The following is a 27,741-nucleotide window of genomic DNA, read 5'->3' on the forward strand; positions in this document are numbered from 1 at the left end:
TTTGGAACTTAGGGAAGGTCATGGAGGCTGGAGTCTTGACTACAGAAAATGGGGGACAAAAGGGCCTCCATGCCCGGGAGCCCTATAGGGCCTCACTCAGTTTCACTCCACCCTTTTCATTGATACTCCTCAATCTTGAGGACAGATATTGGACAAGAAAGGGAACAATCATTTTGTATAGAGGTGAAGTTTTCATTTTTAATACTAGCTTATTTAAAGAAATAGAAGAAACAATAGTGGTGAAGACAAAAATCCAATTTGTAATGCATCATGTAATTGTGGGATGGTTGAATTAATTTGTTTTATCTGGGTTATCATTACTGAAACATAAGCATGCACTATAATAACAAGGAGAGCTAGTTTGAGATGCAGAGAAAACTGATAAGTAAATTAGTTGCCGAAACAACTGGTTCAAGAACGCATTAGCATGATAACCAATGCTTCTTTTGACTAGAAAGTTTATAATTTTCTTTAAAAACTGTCAAAGCAGAAGAGATATTAACAAATACTCAAGTCAACTTTATTTCATATAAGATGGTTAATGTGAATCTAGCTACAGCTGTGAAAACCATTAAGCCATGCAAAAAATAAATAATACTGAAATAATTATCTTCGTAAAAAAAATTAAGTGGCACCACTTGTATATCTGGATGAAGACACCTGAAACTAAATGCAAAAATTTGGAACTTGGGCTGAGAACATTTTTAGAACATAATTAATTGCAAGATGAAGGGAGCAGGCTGGCAAAGTGCTGAGCATAAACTTTGATACCTGACTTTCAATTTCAACTCTGTCACTAAATTGATGTACTAACTTTAATTAGCCACTCTGGGCTTTAGTTTCTTCACCTAAAAAATAAGAAATACAGCACCTTCACTTATTCTTAATTTGTTATGATAGTTTTAAACAGGAAAACGTGTGAAAGACCTAGCATGGTGTCTGTCATTAGTGAGTGATAAATGTCAGTTCTTTTCTTCTCTCTTAAGTAAGAAAACTGTGAGAAACAAAATTCCAAATTTGTTTTTACTGGGTGACTAAAATGAGACCCGGAAAGATTAAAAAAAAAAAAAAGAAAGAAAAGATGCTTGCTCGAGTTACAAAGATAGTATGTGACAAAATTTGGGAGAAAAAACAGAGTCTCCCGTGCTACTTCCCCAGCGGTTGTCTCCTACAGTCTCCTGGTCCTCTAAGAGCCTGGGGGAAGATTCTGACCCAAGAAAGAAATTGAAGGAATATGGTATTGAATTACACAATTTTCTGGAAATTATGCGCCCATGAAACATCATTTGTCAGAAATAACAAGATGTAAGTAGCCAATAAATTTGAATATGGTTTTACTGAAGCATACGTCATTTCAAAGCAGAAGTATTTATGTCAATTCTAACATATAATACAGTTAAGTCATTATATGAATTTAAGTTTTTATTTGTGTATTTCACTGTAGTGCTGTGACAAAATGACATTTGTGTACCAGAGCATACATATATCAACAGTAAGATGTAACTTTTCATTACACCACTGCTAGAATATTTAGCTTTTTGTAGGACACATAAGCAGGTAAGATGGCCACACCAAATAATTTTCTGTTTTTTTTCCTTAGATAACCTTAATTTTTAAAAATCAGTAATACTCTATCAACCTCACTGTTAATAGAACTGTAAATTATTTGGGTGATGGGGTGTGGGGACAGGGGGGAGGGATAATTCAACTATTATACTGTAATAGTCGCTAGAGTAATCTCACACACACCAATAATGAACTGTCTTCATAATTAAGGGCTAGTTACTGTTGTTAGTTGCACAATGATACAGTTCCTTTTGAAAATATTGGTTAGCCCACTTATATATGAAAAATGCCCTTTCCACTTATGCAGAAAAAAAAATATTCAGAAAGTTATTTTTGGCCTTGCTATGTCAAAAAGTCAACTGTACAAAGATCTACGTGTCAAACCTAAAATTATAATTTTAAAAGTATTAAAAACAAAAATGTCATGCATTTTTATTATCAATTATGCAGAGGCTTTAAAACTGTCGCAAGACCATATAGTATATATTAGCTTTTATACTGCTAATGCACAACTAACAGCAAACTTGATTAGATTAACAGAAATCTGTCTTAATTACACCTTTATATATCACACTAGAGAGACAAATGCCACAAGATCTGCAGAAACATTGAGTTCTGAGCACTTAAATGGCAGGATAACTTTTTTGTGTTGTAATCTATCACATAAAGAATAACAAAAGGAAGAAATTCTGCAGTCTCACGTTACAAAAAAACGTACTGCTGTAAAATATTGAGAGGGTAAAGGATATCTGTAACACAAAGTAACAACTAGTATCAAACAGCAAACAAAACCTCTAAATAAAAATATCAAAATACACATAGCAACTGAGCACAAATACTGCATTAAATATAGTAAAGATTTAATAGGACTAGTTAATAAAAGACACAAATATAGGGGGAGCTAGGGCAACCAGTAAATAAAACCAAAAATAATGGGGAAAAAAATCAGAACAATTGTTTTTCCCCTAGTTGGAGCACAATTTTGGGGGGGTGTCTTTCCATTCATATAATACCTAACACTGTACATTAAAAGATTTTAATATCATAGAAAAACTTGGTTCTTCCATGAAATTCTTTAAATTCTTGATAATTTTTTCAAAGTAGACATCATTATGAATGAAAAACAGCCAACAAATGGGCACCTGTTGCCTTTTAACACTGCAGATTTTACAGAAACTTTTTAAAAGTTATCATAATCCTTTTTGTCTTTTTTCCCCTCAGCTTCAAATCCATCAACTCCATCACTATCCCTTCTGCGTTTCCTGTTGTTGTGGATGTTAAAACGTTGGCTCATTTGGGGTAGTGGATCCATGCCCAGAACTTTGTGTATCTGGCGGAATGCAAGGAGTCTCAATGCAAACTACAACAACAAAAAGAGTCAGAATTTAGTTAATTTAAAAAACCAGTATTAATTCTTATTAGATTTATAGCCCCAAATGACAATATAAAAAAGCATGTTTAATGAAAGAAACATCTTGAACGATATTAAATTTCACAAATGAAATACTCCATATGTTCTGATGTTTTTATTTTCAGGCTTTAATGTGTACATGCTGTTTTGTTTTTTAAAGCACAAGTTAAAAAAATAATTCTTAAAAAAAATTAGTATAATGTTCATTAAAAAAATCCTAAAACAATATACAGCAAAAGAAAAAGTGTCTCACTTATTGAATGAACATCTCTTTGGTTCATATTCACTCATCTTCCCACTTTTCCTGTGGATGCCCACGTACACAGGCTCAGGCATGGGGTACACGTGTGCGCGCTCACACACACCTCCCCCCAGGTTTACAAAATGAGGATTATACTTCTACAACTTGTTACTTCATGAACTAAAAAAAGATTTTTCACTATGTGGCTATGTATACAGGGGGAATATGTTAGGCATCAATGTCACAAGACCTATGTGTCACAAGGTATTTGAGACATAATTCCCCAGTTTTCTGGGGGATATATACCCTTTAAACTAATATAAGGAAATTTTACAGTCATTTGATCAAATGGCAATTTTCACTACAGTTAAACCTTCAATATAACTGTTTAGACTATTTCTTGATATAATTCACATATAAAATTTGTCCTCTTAAAGTGTACAATTCAGTGGGTTTTTTTAGTATACTTACAAAGTTTTTCAACCATAACCACTCTCTAATTCCAGAACATTTTCATCACCACCTCTCACCCATAAAAAAACCCCATGGCCCAACAGCAGTCATTCCTCAATTCCTCTACCCTGAGGCCCTCACAACCACTAATCTACTTTTCTATCTTGATAGATTTGTCTACTATGGACATTTCATATAAATGAAATCATACAATATGACTTTTTGTGTCTGGCTTCTTTTACTTATATTAAGGTTTTCAAGATTCATCTACATTATATTATGTATCAGCACTTCATTCCTCTTAATGGCTGAGTAATTTTCCACTGTATGAATATACCGCATTTGTTTATCCACCTATCCATCAACTGATATACACTTGGGATGTTTCCACTTTTTGGCAATTATGCACAATGCTTCTACGAATACTTATGCATGAATGAAAAAAAATTATTTTTTATTTTTTGTGTATAACTTTTTAATGAACATATATTTGCAGTTCTTTGAATATACTTAGGAGTCAAACTGCTGAGTCATATGGTAACTCTATGTTTAACTTATTGAGGAAGTGCCGAACTGTTTTCCACAGTGGCTGCTATTCAGACTATTTTTAATCCCTGTTCATTTTCTTCAGCTGAGATACAGTTATTGACTACAATCATCCAAGTGAGAATTTACTGTTCTAAAACTTTTTTCCAGATTAGATGATTCTAGTTCCTTAGAAGTCTCCTCATACATTGATTGGCTTTTCAAACCTTGAAAAGTCCCCAAATCATCTTGGTTGGGACTTGATACAGCATTCTGTGTAAGCCTGCAGTTCTGGATCTTTGGCAGTACTGGGTACTTCTCTATCTCATCTAAGTTATAAGGCTGTTAACTTTCTGAAGTGAAACTAGGAACATTTATCATAACAGAATACTGATTCTTTATTTAGAGATACTTACAAAAGGTCCTTCCCAAAGATAAACAGAATAATGTTTTCTTCTGTATTAAAAGAAAATACCCAAAGATATCTGGTGTATAATAAGGAATAGTAATACACTTCTACCACAGACATATTGCTACTGATCATCAGCTTTTTCTAATACTAGGAGTTTCTAAATAGAAGAGTACTCCAGTAAGGAAAACTAAAATAGCATCTGAGGATGGAGTGCACACTGTAAGCTCTTGTTCTGCATGTGATTGATATATATTCCTAAATTCTAACAAGAGGAGAGATTTCTACTGTGTAACTGTAAATTATTTAGCAGCAAACAAAATTTGAGGATAATGAAATTATTCCCATAAAAAGTCATCTTGGAATTTTTAAACAATATCAAAGGAGACAAGGTTTACTTAATTCCTTTTTTGAGGGGGCGGATTAACCTTATTCTCCTCTTCGTACACTTCTGGACTCAAAAAAAGAAAGCAACAGCAGTTTTAGACTGACTGAAATATTAACTTATTTAATCTTCCCAACAATCCTATTTGAGACAGACACTGCTCTTATCCCTTACAGATGAGCGGGCAGAGCTGCTATTCAAACTCAGGGAGTCTTGACTTCAGGGCCCACACTTTTAATTACCACATTCGCTGGCTTTTTCAGTGGCAGGAAAGGCTAAATCATAACAAAAATTTCCATAAACCATACAACATATCACTTCTGTACATACAGAGGACATAAATAGCTTCTCTACTGACCTTGATATCCTTATATCCTCTCTAAGGATACCTTATATCCTCTCTAAGGGTTTACTTACAGTGATTTTTTCTAAAGGACAATTATAAAAAACCAAAACTTTAAGGGCAGTGATAGAACAAAGCTTTGGGATTGGGAACACACTGGTACCTGTGCACTGGATGTGATGTCTTCACGCTGCTGGTCAGTCATTGTTGCCAAGGTATCAAAGGGATCCTTCTCACAAGGATCCAGAAGTCCAGGACTACCTACAGCAATCACCGTAGGGAGAAAAAAGCATTACCATCATCCATTTGTAAAATAAAGAAGAGTTCTCATTCAACCATCAAACACAAAAACAAACATTAAAAATGAAGTAAAACTTACCTTTAAGAATAATCCCTGAAGAAATGCACTCAAACACTCTTCTCAGTGCATCTCCAGGACTCTGAGGACTAGAAGCACTACTGATTGCTTTCTCTACTAGTAACTCCATAGCCTAAAAACAAAAAAATAAAAATGTGCTTAACAGCTTACAGCCCAAAGGAATTATTCATTTTCAAATACCAGAATGACAAACTACCTGCAAAACTGTCAATAAAAAATTTAAAGACTGAAAAAGTTACATAGACCGAGTCACAAAATTAGAAAAAAATTACATATAGTATAAAAACACTCAAAATATTAAGTAATGAACACAAAAATAATAAGACTATAAAACTGACATCTTAAAAATATTTTATAATTTATGCTAAATGAAAAATAGATTAATAGGTTTTTGGTTATTTTTAGTTGTTATCCTTTCCTATTAAAATATGACAGTCCTTAAAATTCTTTCGATATTTAGGACTCACATACATATGTTCTTTAACACCTACATACTGATGATACTAAGTCGTTAGAGCAAGACAGTATTCTACTAAGAAGACTTTTGTTTTCTTTACGAACAATTATCTAATTTTCATTTACCATACAACTGTACTTCTATTATCCTTAAGGAAAACACAACTTATGCTTTCACTATAAATTACATTTGAGAGACTCAAAATCTAAACCAATGAATAAAAGAAAAAGTACAGATTTAGATCCAGAAAGTGTTTTGAAGGGTCTATTAAAAAATTTGTTTCCACTTAGAGTTTAAAAATTGAGATATAATGTACCACTCAGTGGTTTTTAGTACATTTACAAAGTTGTTCAACCATAACCACTCTCTAATTCCAGAACATTTTCATCACCCCCCAAAATAACTCCATACCTATTAGCAGTCATTCTCCATCCTCCCTTTCTTCCATCCCCTGGCAACCACTAAACCACTTTCTATTTCTATAGATTTGCCTCTTCTAGATACTTCATATAAAGAACCATATGTGACTTTTTGTATCTGGTTGGTTTCTTTCACTTAGCATAATGTTTAAGGTTTGTCCAAGTTGTAGCTTTTACTTAAATGATAAATAAAACCACCAATAACACTTCAAAGAAATTAAATAGATTGCAAACAAGAATGAAATCCTTAAAATGATACTGAAACTGAAAATACCTTAGCGAGAATCCATTTTTAGCTATATACTTAAAAAACTCAAATTTAATCAGAGGTAAAAACTACATCCACCTATTCACCCCGAGGCCATTACTAAGATCTCTAAAGTTAGAATAATTCTTAAAAGGCTGGACATTTGGAGGCTTCAGTCCCAAACAAATTAGGAATAAATTGTAAGAGAGATGTGAATTAAAAGATAGTGCACATTAAGAGCTATAAAAAATGATAGCTGGAAGCAAGAAGTTAAAAAAATCTGAGAATAATGAATGTTAATAATGATAAATGTAAATTACAACAAAAAAATTAAGATGGTTCAGTTTATTCAACTGAAGAATGCAGTAAGATGTTCAAGACAATTTTTAAGGATTTTCATTTAAAAATTTTAGTATTTTAAGGAATCAGCTTCACTTATCTAGACAACTCTATGAATGTAGAATAAACACCTTTCCTTTCCAGACAAGTATTATTTCAAGATGTCCAAAAGACTGAAATCTTTGAAGATTAAAGGACTTTCAAGTGTCATTTATTTTGGATTTTTAAAAATTTTACTTTATTTTTTTGGCTTCGTCAGGTCTTAGTTGCGGCACGTGGGGTCTGCGTTGAGGCACATGGGGTCTTTCATCTGGGTGCAGGCTCTTCATTGTGGCGTGCGGGTTTTCCTCTAGTTGTGGAGCACAGGCTCCAGGGCAGGCGGCTCCAGAGTGCGTGGGCTCTGTAGTCTGCGGCACGCGGGCTCTCTCGTTGAGGTGCACGAACTCAGTAGTTGTGGTGCCGGGCTTAGTTGCCCCGTGGCATGTGGGATCTTAGTTCCCCAACCAGGGGTCAAACCTGCGTCCCCTGCATTGGAAGGTGGATTCATTACCACAGGACCACCAGAGAAGTCCCCCAGATGTCATTTATTTTGAACCCCTCTGCCTAACCTAAGTGGCCAGTATGTAGAAAATACTCAATAGGACTTCCCTGGTGGCACAGTGGTTAAGAACCCGCCTGCCAATGCAGGGGACACGGGTTCGAGCCCTGGTCCGGGAAGATCCCACAGGCCACGGAGCAACTAAGCCCATGTGCCACAACTACTGAGTCTGTGCTCTAGAGCCCGCGAGCCACAACTACTGAGCCCGCGTGCCACAATTACTGAAGCCCGCATGCCTAGAGCCTGTGCTCTGCAACAAGAGAAGCCAACGCAATGAGAAGCCTGTGCACAGCAATGAAGTAAGTAAATAAACAAACACTCAATAAATGTTTATGAAACAGAATACTTTTGGAAAGAAATATGAAAATAATCCTGCTAATAAAAGAAATCAAGGCTTATAATTAACAAGTTACTAAAATACAAAATTGATGTCCTAAAATATGCAACTTTCCCAAAATACTTCAAATTTATAATAAGTACTTTTAGAGAATGTTAAGAGAAAAATAAGTATTAAATAATCAGCTATAATATAGCTATGCCAAGATATAAAATGTTACAAGTAATTCAAAGCTTTTTCAAAATCTGCTTACTGACTGACCTTAGAAGTGGGAATTTGTAATTTAAACTTATATATTAAGGTAGAAACTAACTAAAAACCAAGAAAGAAATGAATGATTTATGGAATACAGAAAGTCCGTATATTTAATCACACAATAAAACTAAGTCAACTATCTGCCTTGACATCGTTTGCTCTGAAGGAAGCAATTAAAAAATGTTAATTTTCTATAGAACATGGTTGTTCTCCAAGCAGAGGTCTACAGTTAAGAAAGCAACAAAAGTAGAACACAAGAGGTTGATATACTCTGAAATGTACGCATTCAAAAGTAAAAGGACAGAAAACTAGGGCACCTAACAGGCACCTGTGAGGGACCACAGACACCTAAGGGAGCGGGAGGAACACCCAGCAACTGGTTGCTTCAATTATATTTTTATTTTTCCTAATTTTTTTTTATCTTTCTGATTCTGTTTTTTATTCTTTGTTATTGTATTGCTTCTCTCTCCCTCCTTCCCTCCCTTTCTTTCTTTTTTGGCATGCTACTCAGCTTGTGGGATCTTGGTTCTCAGCCTGGAGGTCGGGCCCGAGCTCCTGCGGTGGGACCTCCAAGTCCAACCCGCTGGACTAACAGAGAACCTCAGACCCCAGGGAATATTAATCCGAGTGAGGCCTCCCAGAGGTACTCATCTCAGCAGGAAGACCCCCGCTCTATCCAACGGCCTGCAAACTCCAATGCTGGACACCTCAGGCCAAATAACCAGTAAGACAGGAATACAGCCCAACCCATCAAAAACAAAAAAAACCCAAAAAACGAAACGACAAAAAGATGTGTTACAGATGAAGGAGCAAGGTAAAAACCTACAAGACCAAATAAATAAAGACAAAATAGGCAACCTAACTGAAAAAGAATTCAGAGTAATGATAGTAAAGATGACCCAAAATCTCGGAAAAAGAATGGAGGAAATACAAGAAACATTTAACAAGGATCTAGAAGAACTAAAGAGCAAACAAACAGTGATGAAAAACACAATAAATGAAATTTAAAATACTCTAAAAGGAATAACTGAGGCAGAAGAACGGATAAGTGAGCTGGAAGATAAAATGGTGGAAATAACTGTGAGGGAGAATAAAGAAAAAAGAATGAAAGGAATTGAGGACATTCTCAGAGACCTCTGGGACAACATTAAACACACCAACATTTGAATTAGAGGGGTCCCAAAGAAGAAGAGAAAAAGAAAAGGTCTGAGAAAATATTTGAAGAGATTATAGTAAAAAACTTCCCTAACATGGGAAAGGAAATAGTCAATCAAGTCCAGGAAGGACAGAGTCCCATACAGGATAAGCCCAAAGAGAAACATGCCTAGACACATTAATCAAACTATCAAAAATTAAATACAAAGAAAAAATATTAAAAGCAGCAAGGGAGGGCTTCCCTGGTGGTGCAGTGGTTGAGAGTCCGCCTGCTGATGCAGGGGACACGGGTTCGTGACCCGGTCTGGGAAGATCCCACATGCTGCGGAGCAGCTGGGCCCGTGAGCCATGGCCGCTGAGCCTGCGCGTCCAGAGCCTGCGCTCCGCAACAGGAGAGGCCACAACGGTGAGAGGCCCATGTACCACAAAAAAAAAGAAATGAAAAAGGAGAGATCACAACTGACACTGCAGAAATACAAAAGATCGTTAAGACACTACTACAAGCAACTATATGCCAATAAAATGGACAACCTGAAAAGAAATGGACAAATCCTTGGAAAAGTAGAACCTTCCAAGACTGAACCAGGAAGAATTCGAAAACATAAACTGGCCAATCACAGGTAATGAAATTGAAACTGTAATTAAAAATCTTCCAACAAACGAAAGTCCAGGACCAGATGGCTTCACAGGCGAACGCTATCAAACATTTATAGAAGAGTTAACACCTATCCTTCTCAAGCTCTTCCAAAAAATTACAAACTCATTCTACAAGGCCACCACCACCCTGATATCAAAACCAGACAAAGAGGTCACAAAAAAAGAAAATTATAGACCAAAATCACTGATGAACACAGACGCGAAAAACCTCAACAAATACTAGCAAACAGAATCCAGCAACACATTAAAAGGATCATACACCATGATCACGTGGGATTTATCCCAGGGATGCAAGGAATCTTCAATATAGGCAAAACAATCAATGTGATACACCATATTAACAAAATAAGGAATAAAAACCATATGATCATCTCAACAGATTCAGAAAAAGCTTTTGAAAAAATTCAACACCCATTTATGATGAAAACTTTCCAGAAAGTGGGCACAGAGGGAACCTACCTCAACATAATAAAGGCCATATACTACAAACCCACAGTAAACATCGTTATCAGTGGTGAAAACCTGAAAGCATTTCCTCTAAGATCAGGAACAAGACAACGATGTCCACTCTCACCACTCTTATTCAATATAGTATTGGAAGTCCTAGCCACAGCAATCAGAGAAGAAAAAGAAATAAAAGGAATACAAACTGGAAAAGAAGAAGTAAAACTGTCACAGTTTGCCGATGACATGACACTATACATAGAAAATCCTAAAGATGCCACTAGAAAACTACTAGAACTAATCAATGAATTTGGTAAGGTTGCAGGATACAAAAGTAATGCACAGCAATCTCTTGAATTCTTATACACTAACAACGGAAGATCAGAAAGAGAAATTAAGGAAACAATCCCATTTACCATCGCAACAAAAAGAATAAAATACCTAGGTATAAACCTACTTAAGGAGGCAAAAGACCTGTACTCAGAAAACTATAAAACACTGATGAAAGAAATCAAAGATAACATAAATTGATGGAGAGATATTCCATGCTCCTGGACAGGAAGAACCTATATTGTGGAAATGACTATACTACCCAAAACAACCTACAGGTTCAATGTAATCCCTATCAAACTACCAACAGCATTTTTCACAGAACTAGAATAAGAAATTTTACAATTTGCATGGAAACACAAGAGAACCCGAAGAGTCAAAGCAATCTCGAGAAATAAAAATGGACATGGAGGAATCAGGCTCCCCGACTTCAGACTATACTACAAAGCTACAGTAATCAAGACAGTGTGGTACTGGCACACAAAAAAATATCTAAATCAATGGAACAAGATAGAAAGCCCAGAGATAAACCCACGCACAGATGGTCACCTCATCTTTGATAAAGGAGGCAAGAATATACAGTGGAGAAAAGACAGCCTCTTCAATAAGTGGTGCTGGGAAAACTGGACAGGTACATGTAAAAGTATGGAATTAGAACACTCCCTAGCACCATACACAAAAATAAACTCAAAATGGATTAAAGACCTTAATATAAGTCCAGACACTATCAAACTCTTAGAGGAAAACATAGGCAGAACACTCTATGACATAAATCACAGCAAGATCCTTTTTGACTCACCTCCTAGAGAAATGGAAATAAAAACAAAAATAAGCAAATGGGACCTAATGAAACTTAAAAGCTTTTGTACAGCAAAGGGAACCATAAACAAGATGAAAAGACAATCGTCAGAATGGGAGAAAATAGTTGCAAATGAAGCAACTGACAAAGGATTAATCTCCAAAATATATAAACAGCTCATGCAGCTCAATAGCACAAAAACAAACAACCCAGTCCAAAAATGGGCAGAATATCTAAACAGACATTTCTACAAAGAAGACATACAGATGGCCAACAAACGCATGAAAAGATGCTCAACATCACTAATCATTAGAGAAATGCAAATCAAAAGTACCATGAGGTATCACCTAACACCAGTCAGAATGGCCATCATCAAAAAATCTACAAACAATAAATGCTGGAGAGGGTGTGGAGAAAAGGGAACCCTCTTGCACTGCTGGTGGGAATGTAAATTGATACAGCCACTATGGAGAACAGTATGGAGGTTCCTTAAAAAACTAAAACTACCATACAACCCAGCAATCCCACTACTGGGCATATACCCTGAGAAAACCATAATTCAAAAAGAGTCATGTAGCACAATGTTCACTGCAGCTCTATTTACAATAGCCAGGACATGGAACCAACGTAAATGTCCATCAACAGATGACTGGATAAAGAATGTGGCATATATATACAATGGAATATTAGCCATAAAAAGAAACGAAACTGAGTTATTTTTAGTGAGGTGGATGGACCTAGAGTCTGTCATACAGAGTGAAGTCAAGTCAGAAAGAGAAAAACAAATACCGTATGCTAACACATATATATGGAATCTAAAAAAAATAGTTATGAAGAACCTAGGGGCAGGACAGGAATAAAGACGCAGATGTAGAGAATGCACTTGAGGACACAGGGAGGGGGAAGGGTAAGATGGTACGAAGTGAGAGAGTGGCATGGACTTATATACTGCCAAATGTAAAAGAGACAGCTAGTAGGAAGCAGCCACATAGCATAGGGAGATCAGCTCGGTACTCTGTGACCACCTAGAGGGGTGGGATAGGGAGGGTGGGAGGGAGACGCAAGAGGGAGGAGATATGGGGATACACGTAGGTGTATAACTGATTCACTTTGTTATAAAGCAGAAACTAACACACCACCGTAAAGCAATTATACTCCAATAAAGATGTTAAAAACAACAACAACCACCTACATGCACCACAATGTTCACTGCAGCTCTATTTACAATAGCCAGGACATGGAAACAACCTAAATGTCCATCAACAGATGACTGGATAAAGAACGTGGCACATACATACAATGGAGTATTACTCAGCCATAAAAAGAAAAGAAATTGAGTTACTTGTAGTGAGGTGGATGGACCTAGAATCTGTCATACAGAGTGAAGTTAAGCCAGAAAGAGAAAAACAAACGGTGTATGCTAATGCATATATATGGAATTTTAAAAAGCAGTACTGATGAACCTAGTGGCAGGGCAGGAATAAAGACGCAGACATAGAGAACAGGCTTGAGGGCACAGGGTGGTGAAGGGAAAGCTGGGATGAAGTGAGAGAGTAGCCCTGACGTATATACACTACCAAATGTAAAATGGATGACTAGTGGGAAGCTGCTGCATAGAATAGGGAGATCAGCTTGGTGCTTTGTGATGACCTAGAGGGATGGGATAGGGAGGGTGGGAGGGAGGCTAAAGAGGGAGGGGATATGGGGATATACGTATACATATAGTTGATTCACATTATTGTACAGTAGAAACTAACACAACATTGTAAAGCATTTATACTCCAAAAAAGATGTGGAAAAAAAGAAACAAGTAAAAGGACAACATCAAAGATGAACAGAATCAAATTAAGAAAATGATTATTTAGGTTGCAATGTGAAGCATCTTGGTGGCTGAAGTTATTTAAAGAAAATATCTTAAATATTACCTATTAAATGATGTGAAACCTAGGATTATAATATTTGCTTAAAAAAACATTCATGTGTATATATTTTTCTTTCCCACCTTTAATAGTAGTAAGAAGAACAATGCTTAGTAAGGGGCAGGCACCATGCTAAGCACTTTTAAATAAATGATTTCATTTAATTTCTCATGACTAGATGCCACTATACCACAATTTTAAAGATTAAAAAAACAGAAAACCTTAAAGAGGTTAAAAGGTCATACAACTAGAAGCTTAAGGGGCTAGGATTTAAACCCAGGTCTTACTGACTCAAACCTGTTTTTTTGTTTTTTTTTTTAAAGACAACTGTATTTCAATAAATATCCTTTACAATTGATCCAGACAGATAACATTATTAGTTTCCTTGGATAGTAGTTTCTAGTTCTGATAGAGGTATAGGGCTATGAATAAAAAAATACTTTGGGAGATTATGGTAACACAGGTACTTTCATTTGGTGGTAGTGTATACCTGTAAAATCTTCTTTAAAAAAAAAAAAAATCACACAGTTGGCAAGTTCAAAACCACATACTAATGAACCCAGTAATGTCAGTACTAAAGATTTACAATAGGGCTCTTACACTTAATGAAAACACAAAAAATATTCAGTGAAGCTGTTTATCTGCAATGCACTGGAAACAATCTAAATATCAAAGCCTAGGAAGTTTGGTCAACTAATTGTAATAGTAGTGAAGTTAGCCTCTTCATCATTATATAACTAACACTTACTGAGTGAGTGCTTATTAGATGCTAAGCACTGTTCTAAGCCTTTACATACATTAACCAATTTTAATCATAATCACCTCTTGGTGGTAGATACAACTATTATTCCAATTTTACAGATAAAAATGTTTATGCTACTAAAATAGGATTTTATGAATACCATTACAAGCACTTGTCTGTATAAAAGCCATTTCTGTATTCCAGTGGACACAGGTGAAGGCTGATACATGCATGACAAATTTCCGACTCCTAAGTCCATGTGTAGGATGTTATATTTTTGCACATGCACAGCACTTTATTTCATACTCATACACATGTTGATGCACAGCACTTTATTTCATACTCAACAATTCTTAATAAAAACTGTCAAGCCTTCTTTTTTTTTTTTTAATTTATTTATTTTTGGCCACATTGGGTGTTCATTGCTGCACATGGCCTTTCTCTAGTTGCGGCGAGCACGGGCTTCTCTTGTTGTTGAGCACAGGCTCTAGGCACGCGGGCTTCAGTAGTTGTGGCACACAGGTTTAGCTGCTCCGCAGCATGTGGGATCTTCCCGGACCAGGGATCGAACCCATGTACCCTGTGATGGCAGGCGGATTCTTAACCAGTGAGACACAAGGGAAGTCCTTTTTTAAAAAATTTTTAAATTTATTTGGCTATGCTGGGTCTTAGTTGAGGCATGCCGGATCTTTTAAGTTGCGGCATGTGGGCTCCTAGTTGCAGCATGTGGGATCTTGTTCCCTAAGCAGGGATCAAACCCGGGCCCCCTGCATTGGGAGCACAAAGTCTTAGCCACTGGACCACCAGGGAAGTCCCAGAACTGTCAAGTCTTCTTAAAAAAAGTTTACTAACAACTTTTGGTGATTTGGGGATGTATATGTACTCAAGTAGATGGTTTCTGTTATGGGGTAGCTAAGTGCTGAGTTATTATTTTTAAGCTAAAGTGAGTGAGATGATACAGTCCAAGTACAACTTGCTGATTCTCCTGCAAGCTAAAAGAATGTTAGTTATTTGCCCTGTGATGTCAGTGTTCTATCACTTAAAACATCTTTTATACAGACAAGTGCTTGTAATGGTATTTACCAAGTTGAAGACTCTTTGTGGAAGACAGGAAAGGAAGAGTAGAAAAATTCCAATTATCCACATCTAATTACATCTAATAATAAATAGACATTTGACTAACATGTGGATAAAAGAAAAAAATAAATAATGTAAGATCTTCCAAAGGAGTAAGATGCAGGGGAAAATTAATATCAAAGGTGGCTGTGAATTCTCAACACAAGTGTCCCAAAGAGGCTTCACATACCCAAAACCCTCTGTTGGTTCAGGGAAATAGAAATTGTTCTTGAAAGGAAATGGTAAATAGGTTTAGGAAACAAACAGAGCAGATTCTGCATAAGCAAAGCCTCTAGGAGGCCATCCTGGGTTTGAAACCTGAAGCATAAAGGTGTGCCAATGGAATCCACCTCACAGACTATCACAGCACATTCAATCAGGACACAGGAGAGACAAAGCCCATCTCTGGGAATTCCCTGGTGGTCCAGTGGTTAGGACTCAGTGCGTTCACTGCTGGGGCCTGGGTTCAATCCCTGGTCGGGGAACTAAGATCCCGCAAGTCATGTAACGTGGCCAAAAAAAAGCCCAAGGTTTACATGCAGCCAAACCCTACTCCTTTCCATAAGCAATCCTCAAAGCAGAGCTCATGGGGGAAGAAAAAGGAGAAGTATTTTAAAAGGTGTGGATACATTCAAAGACAGTTCTTGTTTGGTTGTCTCAGCATAAAAGGATGATTTTGTAATGGAACTGACAATGCTAAGCACTAACGAGATGAAAAAACTGAAACAAACCAGACACAACATCTGTGCATTTGGGAGGAACACAGCATGAAAAATAGAGTTGAAAAATCTATTCTTGGGACTTCCCTGCTGGTGCGGTGGTTAAGAATCCGCCTGCCAATGCAGGGGACATGGGTGTGAGTCCTGGTCCAGAAAGATCCCACGTGCCAAGGAGCAACTAAGCCCGTGCACCACAACTACTGAGCCCACGTGCCACAACTACTGAAGCCCTCATGCCTAGAGCCCATGCTCTGCAACAAGAGAAGCCACCACAATGAGAAGCCCGTGCACTGTAACTAGAGAAAGAATATCCCCCGCCTGCCACAACTAGAGAAAGCCTGCGTGCAGCAACAAAGACCCAACCCAGCCATGTGGACTTCGAGCAATAATAGTATGTCACTGCTTGTAACAAGTAGTATCACTTGTTACAACAAATGTATCACTCTGGTGCAAATATTGAGGGGGAGGCTATGTATGTATAGTGGAGGAGGGTAGGTGAGAACTCTGTATTTTCTGCTCAGTTTTGCTGTGAGCCAAAAAGTGCTTTAAAAAATATCTATTAAAATATAATCTATTCTGGAAGAATCTTAATTTAAGGAAATGAAGATATAACCTGCTAACATTCTGAGTAATCGAGAACTTGATAAATACAAAAAGCCAATAAAATTAAGAGCTCAAAGTTGAGATGAAAAGGAAGACTGCAGAGTTAATTAAGCAAACTGAAATGCAAAATAACATTATTATAGAATAATGAATTATAAATAACAAAGAAGATTAGGACATAGTTGGAAACTAAATTACTGCCAAAGAGACAATAATAGGGGACAAGAGAGGAAAGAGAACAAAGATTAAAACAATCACAAAGATAACAGATACGTAGGACAATGGCAATGCAATATAAGGATAATTGGTGCCCCTGAAAATAGAGAATCATATTAATAATTTGTCAAATCTGCAGGGCAAAAAGGACAAAGTTTTCAATGAAATGCTGATATTGAACAACAGATTCCAAGACGTAATTTGGTTAAGTTACTAAAATTCAAGGATAAAGAATTTTTCAGCAGCCTGTAGAAAAAGTAAAGGCAAAAAAATTAGGCTGGACTTAGATTTAGTAATACTCAGTGCTGGAAGATAATGGAGCAACACCAATAAATGGAGGAGGAAAAATTGTGACCTAACAATATATTTCTCAATAAAGTAATGGTAACTGGCAAAGATTCTCAAACATGAAAGAAATTTTAAAAACTTAGAACATTTTTTGATAAAAACTATATGATGATATAATGCAGTCAATCAAGAAATAAAAAGAGGAAGCCCCAGTAAAAGATCTAATGGATGGCATCAAACCATTCAGATACAGAACATTAAACAAAGGGAATATGACTACAGAAGGTAAATGTAGTTATTTTTAAACCTTCAAGGTTTAAAAAAGCATTAAGTGTAAACTTTCCTTGTTTTCTAAGTGGAGTCAGCATACATTAAGACATAAATCAAGAAACATGTTTTAATACATTCTTAAAGGAACGAATGAAAAAAAGAAAATATAACAAAAAACGCAAAAGAGGATGTGAGGAGTACGAAGAAGTGATAATTTTCTCAGCTTTTATAGATGAGAGGTTAACAAACATTACCTAAAATGGTTAAACAAATAGATGAAAATACCACAAAAAACTGTAAATAGGGCAACAACTAATTGTATAAATAATCAGAGGGAAACCCATTCACACATAAAGAAGAACAAGAAAAGGATAAGAATTATGGGAAAGGGCAGAAGAAAACAAAGGAAACAAACAGAATCATACCAGACAAATGTTAATATAAAAAGCTAGAGTTTAGGAGGCTGGGGGTACAGACAAAATAAGTGAAGGGGATTTAGAGGTACAAACTTCCAGCTTTAAGGTAAGTAAGTCAGAGGGGAGGTAAGTGCACATAGGGAATATGGTCAATAATACTGTAATAACTTTGGTAACAAATCATAACTGGTCATTATTTCAGTAATCATTTCATAATGTATAAAAATATCAAATCACTATGTTGTACACCTGAAACTAATATAATATTGTAAGTTAGTTATAATTCTTTTTTTTTAAAGCTAGAGGGTTTTTTTTTTTGCAGTATGTGGGCCTCTCACTGTTGTGGCCTCTTCCGTTGCGGAGCACAGGCTCTGGACGCGCAGGCTCAACGGCCATGGCTCAAGGGCCCAGCCGCTCCGCGGCATGTGGGATCTTCCCGGACTGGGGCATGAACCTGTGTCCCCTGCATCGGCAGGCAGACTCTCAACCACTGCGCCACCAGGGAAGCCCAAAGCTAGAGTTTTGATATTAATAAATGGACAAGGCTTATTAACTAATAGCAGAAAGTATTAATTAAATGGCCTTTATAATGGCAAAAGGTTCAAATTCACAATTACGACATAGTTGTATTAAATGTCTATGTCCAAAATACTACTGCAACAAAACAATAAAGAACTGTAGAAAACACAACAAAATACCAGACTTTAATTTATCTTTGTCAGTCCATGGACAGATAAAGTAGACAAAAAATATGAAGCAAAGGAGATAGAATGTATGAACAGAATTGATGAAGTTGAACTAAGGGGTATATATTAAATGCTATACCTTGCTGAGAACACATTTTTTAAGTGCCTACACTTCACAAAAACTGTACATATGAGACCACAAAGAAAACTTTAAATTTCCAAAGTTGCAAATAGTAGAATATATTTATTGCATTATTTTTATATGCTATAAAAACTAGAAGTTATTTACAAAAACAAAAGCAACTCTTCTTCAGTCATGTAGAATTTAAAAATTCCCTCAAAACTACTCTTGGCTTAAAGACAATATTAAAATGAATTTCGGACTGCATAGAAAAAAAAGAAAAAATATTATACACACACACACACACACACACACACATATATATATACATGTATATATGGCCAAAACCTATGCCCAGCCTTAAACTACAGCTTTAAAACTTCTATAATTAAAGAGTGAGTGAATGAAACAAGTATCCAACTCATGAAGTTTGTAAAAGAAAAATAAACCCAAGGAAAATAGAAAATTAGAGATGAAGTAAGAAATTAATGAATTACTTAAGAAGGAAAATGGCAGATCTGGCAGCTAAATCCAAGGAGCTGGCTCTTTGAGGGGAGGAAAAAAATAATAAATTGGATAAACTACTGCCTAAAGAATATAATACTAGGAGAGATTTTTAAATGTCAAAATACTGACATTTTGGTGTGCTTTAACCTACCAAAATACTTGTGTATTTTATGTTATATGTACATGATTTCAAAGATCGGCCAGCGGCTTTGTTTGCCCTCCCTGATTCTCCCATCATTACCCTGTCATAGCCTATCTTCCCTCAGTTCCTTTCACCTGTGCATCCTCTCTTCCACTCAGTTCTTAGATCTCTGCACCCTCAAAGGAGAGAGGGTCCCTTGAAGTTTATGGCTCTGATAAAGAGGAAAAGTTAGGTGTAGGCAAAGGGCCATCTGTAGTGTTGGACTTCCAAACTCCAAGAGTAGCCCAGGAGTGGCCTGAGAGTTCAGTCTCGAAAGTACTGAAGCTTAGACTTACTACAACAGAAATAGCCTCAAGGCCACCTGGGTTGAAGGGACTGAAGTTGAAGGAATCAGGAAGTAAAATGATAATGCATAATGCTTATATTTTTGAACATTAAAAAAATTTAAAGTTATATAATGCTCATAAATTTTTGTATTTAAAATCTATTAAGAATTCAGTGAATTCTCATCACAAATAAATACTGAACACCCATTTGCTATTTTGTTCTTATATAGCAACTGCTATTACTGGCTAGTCTAATCAAAGAATTAAAATAAAAAAGATGCTACAGGTATTTTTAAAACTCTAAAAATCTGAGTTATCTGGCTGAATTGGTCAATTTTTCTAGGAAAAGATAAGTTGCCAAAAATTACCCCAAGAGAAAGAAAAACTAAACAAACCAATTAATCACAATAAAAGAAACCAAGAAAGCGTGACCCCTTTTATAAGTGACTGATGATGTCACATGAATTTTATAAATTATCAAAAAACACAGTTTTTTAAAAGACAATATATATATATATTTTTTATTTATTTATTTTTTGGCTGTGCTGGGTCTTAGTTGAGGCACGTGGGCTTTCTAGTTGAGGCGTGCAAGCTCAGTAGTTGTGGCTCATGGGCTTAGTTGTCCTGCGGCATGTGGGATCTTAGTTCCCTGACCAGAGATTGAACCTGTGTCCCCTGCATTGTAAGGCGTATTCTTTACCACTGGATCACCAGGGAAGTCCCAAAAAACATATAGTTCTGATGCTACTAAAAACTGTTTCAGAGTTTAGAGAAAGAACGAAAGCTTCTCAATTATTCTTATAGAGTTAGTGTATTATTGATCCTAAATCTAACAAAGAAGACAAAAATAAAACCACAAAAATTTCCTTTATGTCACTGCAAAATTCCTAAATAGACTATCAGCAAACAGAACTTAACAGTTCATTAAGATTATTCTCAAATGTAGGAGAATCCATCTCTGGAATGCAAAGGTAGCTCAATATCAGTAGATATATTTGTAAATATACAATATTAACAGGGTGAAGGAGAAAAACTATACATTCATGTCAAGAAACCTTGAAAAATTATCGATAAAGTTCAATTTACATTCCTGATTCAAAATTACTTAGTAAACTAAGAGAGGGTTGACATTTCTAACATTACAAAGAAATAAGGATCTCAAATAAAAGGCTATACCACCATGCTTAACAGACTTTACATACTAGAAACATTTCCAAAGCAATTAAAACATAACATGCATGTAAAGTATTATTTCTTTTATTCCATAATTATTCTAGGAGTATCAACCAACTAAATTAGGAAAGAGATTGGTAGATATGATTCTAAGCCAAGAGAATCACATGAAAAAAATTACTACAAATAAAGGAATGCAGTCAGGTGGTGGGTTACAAAATTAATATATTTAACATATATAAACAATAACCAGAAAATGGAATTTTAAAAAACTCTAAAAGATAAATACCTAGGCACAAACAACTATGCTCAGAACCCATTCAAATCTAAATAAGTGTGTAACATTCATTCCAATAAGTAGGACATCCCATAAAGAAGAGTCAGTCTTATAAAAGTGATGACATTCCACCAATTATTAATTCAATACAGTGCTACTTAAAAATCATCAAGAGAACCGGAGAAACTGAACAAAACGGTAGTCAAGTTCTTTCAGAAAAAGAAGCATGAGAAAAGCACCACCCCCCAAAAAATCTTCTGTGTAAGATGGTGTTTATAATGAATAGCAGAGAATGAAGAGGGAAGACTTCTGATGAAGAGGACTATCAAAATTTTAAAACACACTATGAAGCTTTAAAAATTAAGAGTTTGGTACTAGAAAAGACCGAGCAATGAAAGAGGGCTGCAGAAGTAGGCCTGCAAAAAAGGAACTTTGGTTTGTGACAGGGTTTCTCTTCCTCAGTGCTACTGATAACCAGTTTTGACAACCAAAGTTATCCCCAAACATTGCCAAATGTCCCCTAGAGGGCAAAACTGATGGTGGCTGAGAACCACTGGTTTATGATAATGGTGATATTTCAAAGTGGGGGTTGGGAGAACAAACATCACTACTAAATAAAATGTTAAATGGTACTGGAATAATTGGTAATTGGTCTGGAAAAACATAGCTGGATCCACCTTTAATCCATGTATGATTTTTAAATTAATTTTTAATTATACAAGTAATAAAATATATATTTCATCCTAGTAAAATCCAAACATTACAGATCTCTACCAATCTCACTACTCACTACTGAGAGATAACCACTGTTGTAATATGAAATAGATCCTTCCAGGAGGTTTGCTATGTATTACGACTAAACAACTAAATAAACAAGCAAGCAAGCATCTGTAGAAAATATAATATGATGGGGGAAAAAAAAGCTCTAGAAGAAAGCATGTGTGAATAATTTATAACCTAAAATATGAAAGAATCTTATAAGCAGAAATAAAACCGTTAAGTCATAAAACATTAATGGATTAGAATTTGCAAAGATATTAAAGCTTTTATAAAACAGCAAAAATTAAGTTGAAAAGCAGATGAACAACTGGAAAAAATTATTTTTTAATACAGATAAGAGTTAATTTTTATAGAGTTATAAATTGAGAAAACAAATAATAAAGGAACTGGCAGTTAAGAGAAAAAGAATTACAAATGCCAATAATCACATAAAGAAATCTAAATCAAAAATGAGACACCATTTTTTTTAACCTATCATGTTAAAGAAGCGTGATGATATCCCAAAGTTAGCGAGGGTGTGAAGGAAATGATCAGTTCAACGATTTTTGGAAGTTTTAAATGATCTACCTTTCTGGTAACAATCAACACATGTCCTTTGACCTTGGAGTTCTATAGCAATTGACCCTAGCCATTTATCACATGTATGTAATACTCATAAAAGCCTGATAACAATACAATGAAAATTTAATAGCAAAAGACTGCAAACAATGCAACTGTCCATTAAATGGATACCAGTTAAATAAAATACTGCATGTCCATACAAAGACAACACCATATAGTCAATACAGCTCTCAAAGAGCTCCAAGATGCATTTTGTTGAGAAAGATGCAAACAATGTAAACAGCATGACCCACTCCAGTGTTAAAAAAAAGAATTAAGATAACCCTGGCTATTCAACTCTCTCTAACCCAACTCTGGAATCAGTAGTTTCAGTTATATTTCTGAATGAATCCCTCTCTATCTGAATTCTTATAGGAACCCAAACGGTTCAATATCAAAGGGATTTATGTACATAAATAATAATAGGAACATACATGGGACTTCCTTGGTGGCGCAGTGGTTAAAACTCCATGCTCCCAATGCAGGGGGCCTGGGTTCGATCCCTGGTCAGGGAACTAGATCCCACATGCATGTTGCAACTAAGAGTTCACACGCCACAATTAAGGAGTCCACATGATGCAACTAAGGAGCTGGCGTGCTGCAACTAAGGAGCCGGCAAGCCCCAACTAAGGAGCCCGCTTGCCACAACTAAGACCCAGCACAACCAAATAAATAAATATTTTTTTAAAAAAGGAACATACACGATATATATGCATGCATTTTTTTCCCCTAGGAAAAAACCACAACAAACTGTGTCAAGATGGCTTGCCTTTAAATGACGAAAAGACTTTCATTTCTACTTCATGCCTTTCTGCATTATTTGAATTTCCTAATTTTATGCATTTTTGAATAATGTATATTTCTAAATCTTAAAAATTCCTTTTACATTATTTTGTTAAAATGTCAACAAAACCTTGCATAGGTAGATTAATAGCTCACTTTTAGTTTTCTTTGTACCTTTATGTATGTACAACTCATAATCGGTCCTATTTTAAAGAAAGTAATAAACACTGTGAGAAGAGTTAAAAAAAAAAGGAGAGGAAAATACAGAAAGAAAATCAAGTGGAATTCTCAGAAAATTAAGACCCCAGGATTTCTCACTAGAAGAAAAAAACTACATTTAGGAAATGAAAAGAAAGTTGATAATTAGATGTAAGATGAGTCTATTAAAAAACTGCATAAATATTTCCTATATGTTTATTTTTCACACCATACAATTACATATTACTCACCCAGCTTGGAAAATCAGACCAAGTTGGAACTCGCTGACAGAGGTCCCGAAGAATACGTATGATAATCACACAGGACTGCAGACCATTAGCTCTAGCCTTGAGAGCAACACAAAAACCAACTGAATTAATCTTAGAAATACTGAAAGTATCCCTTGATGAAAAAAAAGTTAAAATACCACTGTTCAATGGAAGCTCAGATAAAAATAAAACAAAAATAACCACGCTTAAAATTGGATTCAATGAGCTGCCATTTACAGCAATATTTTATGCCAGGGTTAGTATTTAAAAGCTGATATTTTAGGTCAAAGTAAACAGATTATACAAGAATAATTGTTCTTGATCCCCTGTGAACCTTGACCTGTGTTCATTTAAAACAGTAAACTTCAAAAAAAAGTCTGCCTACATTAGAAATAAAAGAAAAAGTAAAGAGCTAAAAAGTTTGTCTAGGGACTGAAAGATTAAGGAAATCTGTTTGGTTTCCTTTCTGTGCCTTTGCATAACTGCAAAGTCACTAAACCAAACAGCTGCTTCCTCACCTTTCATTCCCTACACTTATTAACTTAGAGAAAGAGGGGGGGAAATCTTAAAACTATACACAAAGCTTTAAACACATATTCCATTATTTAAAGCAAAGTTAATCTGCAGCCTTATGGAATATAATATATGTACACAAACTTGTGATGTTCCTAAACAAGTCAACTTTAAATATAGCCACTAAAAATAAAAATAAAAAAACCCAAACTACAAAACACCCCCAAAACCTGAGTTTATTGTCAAATTAATAGTAACTGCAATATGCAGATCTTCATACCCAGCTTTCTATGTTAACATTTTCTGATATTTAATTTAAAATAGTATTGCTTGGGCAATCTTTTGAAATGTTTAAACACAGTTAAACATGTTGTACTGAACTACTCTCTCATAAGGCTACAAGAAAAAAGTAAAATGATGTTCCGAACCTGGAACCACTTAGCGTGGCGTAGAGCAGCCAGAGCGTCAAGGCATTTTTGCCTGTCCAAGACGTCCGGTGGGTCTTTCACCATACCCGAGGTTACATCTAAAATGGATTGAATTGGCAAAATGCAGTGAGGAATGGGTGTTTGACCAGGTGAGCAAGACACTTCCTTAAAGTAGCATCAGTGTCACATGAGCCATTTGAGAGTCTGTCAACACTTTAAAGTACCCAGGGAGTTATTTTCAACAAATTCACATAATCTAATATGAAGATCAAGATGAGAATTAAACTCTTTATTTTAGAAATATAATAAATAATTTCTGCAAATATAAACCCTACCCACCAAAATAAAATCAAAAGGAAGGATTACTGGACACAGCGCACCAGCACAAAGACGACAAGACAAAAGGGAACACAAAAATCCACCTTAATAAATGAGAATGTACAATAAACTATTGAGTTTGTTCAGTATTTTAAATGGTCATAGGTTATTCTCGGGCTAATATGTCAAAGAACTAACAATAAATATGGGATGATCAATGAAGTAATAATCATAGAAAAAAATAAAGGGCCAAAAATAGGCATTTCTAAGAGTTCAATGACTTCTCTTCCACAAGAGAATTTTAGCTTTAAGAATTAAGGGAATATGAAATGCCCTTTAAAATTCAAAGTTCCCATGAAGTATTTCAAAGAATAATTGGAGAGAAACAATGAGTAAAGTAGAAAAGGGCAATAGGAACTAACATGGTTAAATAGAATAAGTATAGAAATAGAACAGATGCAGTAAGCAGAATGGTTTGATGATATATCTGTAGAATCTTTTAAGTTGCAAAGTCAGTTATAGTAACTGATTTTAATCAGATTATTGTATTAAAACATAAATGAGCTATATAAAACTTATGAAAATCTGAACCTAAATCAGGACAAGAAGTTAACTTTTCATTCATAAAAGGCCAGCTTTACGTTCATCTAAAACATATCTGTAAACTGTGTATAAAAGTTGCTAATCAAATTTGCTAATCAAACTATTCATAGGTATAAGTCAATCTAATTCACAACTCTTGGTGATTTTAAAATATTTTCTAAATATAGGAAAATTACATACCAGGCAAGTAAGCTACTGAAAACAGTCTTCTAGATAAAAAGCACCAAAATTATGGGACATTTAGGATATAGTTTTATAAATCATTGAGGGCACCAAATGAATATGTGGGACAAAAGATGAAATATACGATAAAAGAAAACATGAAGATGATTTTACTTTAAGAGTATTATTGCAACGCTGGGCAAATTATTTGATTGTCTATTTTTATATGAGCATTCAGAAATCTTAAAAGATATCTGTCCTTATTTTGAGTAGATGACATATTAAAAAGCATATTTAAAAAGTAATAAAGAATTCCATCCCTTGTCTGGGCTTTTTATTCTTAGTTCCTACTCCTTACATAATCAGATGGCACAGATTTTCAGAATACATATTAGAAGGGAATTTTACAGATAATCAAAGAACACTGTGTGGCATTCTGAAAATGAACATTGAAAGAGGAATGTGGGTACTAAAAAGAAAAGTATCAAGTCAGAAATGGTAGTAATTTTAAAAAACTAATAAACAATCTCAAAACCTGAAAAACCAACTACTGAATCCAGAAATATAATGAACATAAGAAATGGGTTATTCTGAGAGAAGGAAAAGGAACACAGGAAAGCACAGCTAATTAAAGAAGTAAAAAAAAGAAACAACAACAACAAAAAACCACTCCCCAAAGCAAGGTTACAGAACATGCTGAAGAACCCTTTCCATGTCCCTTATTTATTTACATTATCTGCTAAAGCTAAAATGCAAATAGGTGATAATGTGCAATCTCTTTCTAAAAGTTTCTGAATTTTTAATGTTAATTCATGTTTTAATTTCCTCCAATACGGAAGAAAAGTTTTCCTTTTGCACACAAGCATTCATAACTTTGGAAATTTAAATTAATGATACAATTTCAAAGATGCCAAGACACCTATTGCAATTTAAAAACAACTTAAGAGCTATAAGTAGGAAATTTCTGTCAAATTTAGAGTGTGGATTTTTGCACCCATTCTATATTTCAAGTGGATTAACCCCTTAGATATATTGTACTAAGATCATACTTTCTTCCTAACACCCAGTTAACAAAACAAAACCAGTTAATTTATTTAAAAGAAAGCAAATTCTTACCCTACAAAAGTGTGTTTCATAAATTTTAAGGGGTTAATCACCAGTTAGAAGACATGCTGTGTCCACACTATTTTATGATTAAAAGTTAATGGGAATATATTAATTTAAATTAACATGGTTATGTAAAATATGTAATCCACCCAACAATTTAAAAACTAGTGTGAACACTGCTCAATTCTAGGAGAGACAAAGACAAAACAAACAAAACAGCCACACAAAGGACAATAAATGCCAGACTCTGCATCCAAAATCCCTCCTTAATCAAATGGCAGGTGTGACACTGAGCTTTTGAAAACCTTGGTCAAAAATCCTTCCGATGTCTTGGCAGCAACCCCTGACAGGAATCAATTCCCTCTGCTAGAAGGCTTTGGACCGGGCCTGATAAGCTAAAGGTGGAAAAAAACACACACAATACTTGACTTGCTACAGAAGAGACGCTGTAGCAAGGGTTAGAGCATTTTGTACATTTCAAGCTTCAAGTCAATTAAATGTTTACTTAATGTTTAACTGTCAAACACAGTAACATAAAATAGATCTGTAATGTGTTTAACAGTTATTTGGGCAATTTAATCATATCCTTTAAATAATTTTTGGTATCAAACAGGACCATTACGCATTAAGAGGCTACCACAACTATGCGCAAGTCGCCAGTCTCACGATTTACAAGTGCTCTTCCGGCAAAGCCTTCCTTACCCCTGGTA

At 35.3% G+C, this 27,741-nt stretch overlaps 1 protein-coding gene across 7 annotated transcripts in view; it reads right to left on the minus strand.

The window, feature by feature from the left end:
* Positions 1-1,317: 1,317 nt before the first annotated feature.
* ZFR (zinc finger RNA binding protein) overlaps positions 1,318-27,741 on the minus strand; it is a 75,468-nt gene continuing 49,044 nt past the window's right edge. For 5 of the 7 annotated variants that reach the window (XM_089908730.1, XM_022599844.3, XM_089908729.1 and 2 more), the window contains 5 exons: positions 24,842-24,939; positions 23,883-23,978; positions 5,713-5,824; positions 5,497-5,594; positions 1,318-2,926 (listed from right to left, as the gene is read on the minus strand). In XM_089908730.1, coding sequence (XP_089764856.1) covers positions 2,747-2,926; positions 5,497-5,594; positions 5,713-5,824; positions 23,883-23,978; positions 24,842-24,939 — 584 coding nt within the window. In that variant the 3' untranslated portion in view covers positions 1,318-2,746. The other 2 variants (XM_089908732.1, XM_089908731.1) reach the window with 2 other exon arrangements.

This window comes from Delphinapterus leucas, chromosome 3, assembly GCF_059928025.1.
Source record: "Delphinapterus leucas isolate spDelLeu-1000000601 "Yukka" chromosome 3, BTC_Dleu_Yukka2, whole genome shotgun sequence".
In the NCBI taxonomy this organism is placed as follows: domain Eukaryota; kingdom Metazoa; phylum Chordata; class Mammalia; order Artiodactyla; family Monodontidae; genus Delphinapterus; species Delphinapterus leucas.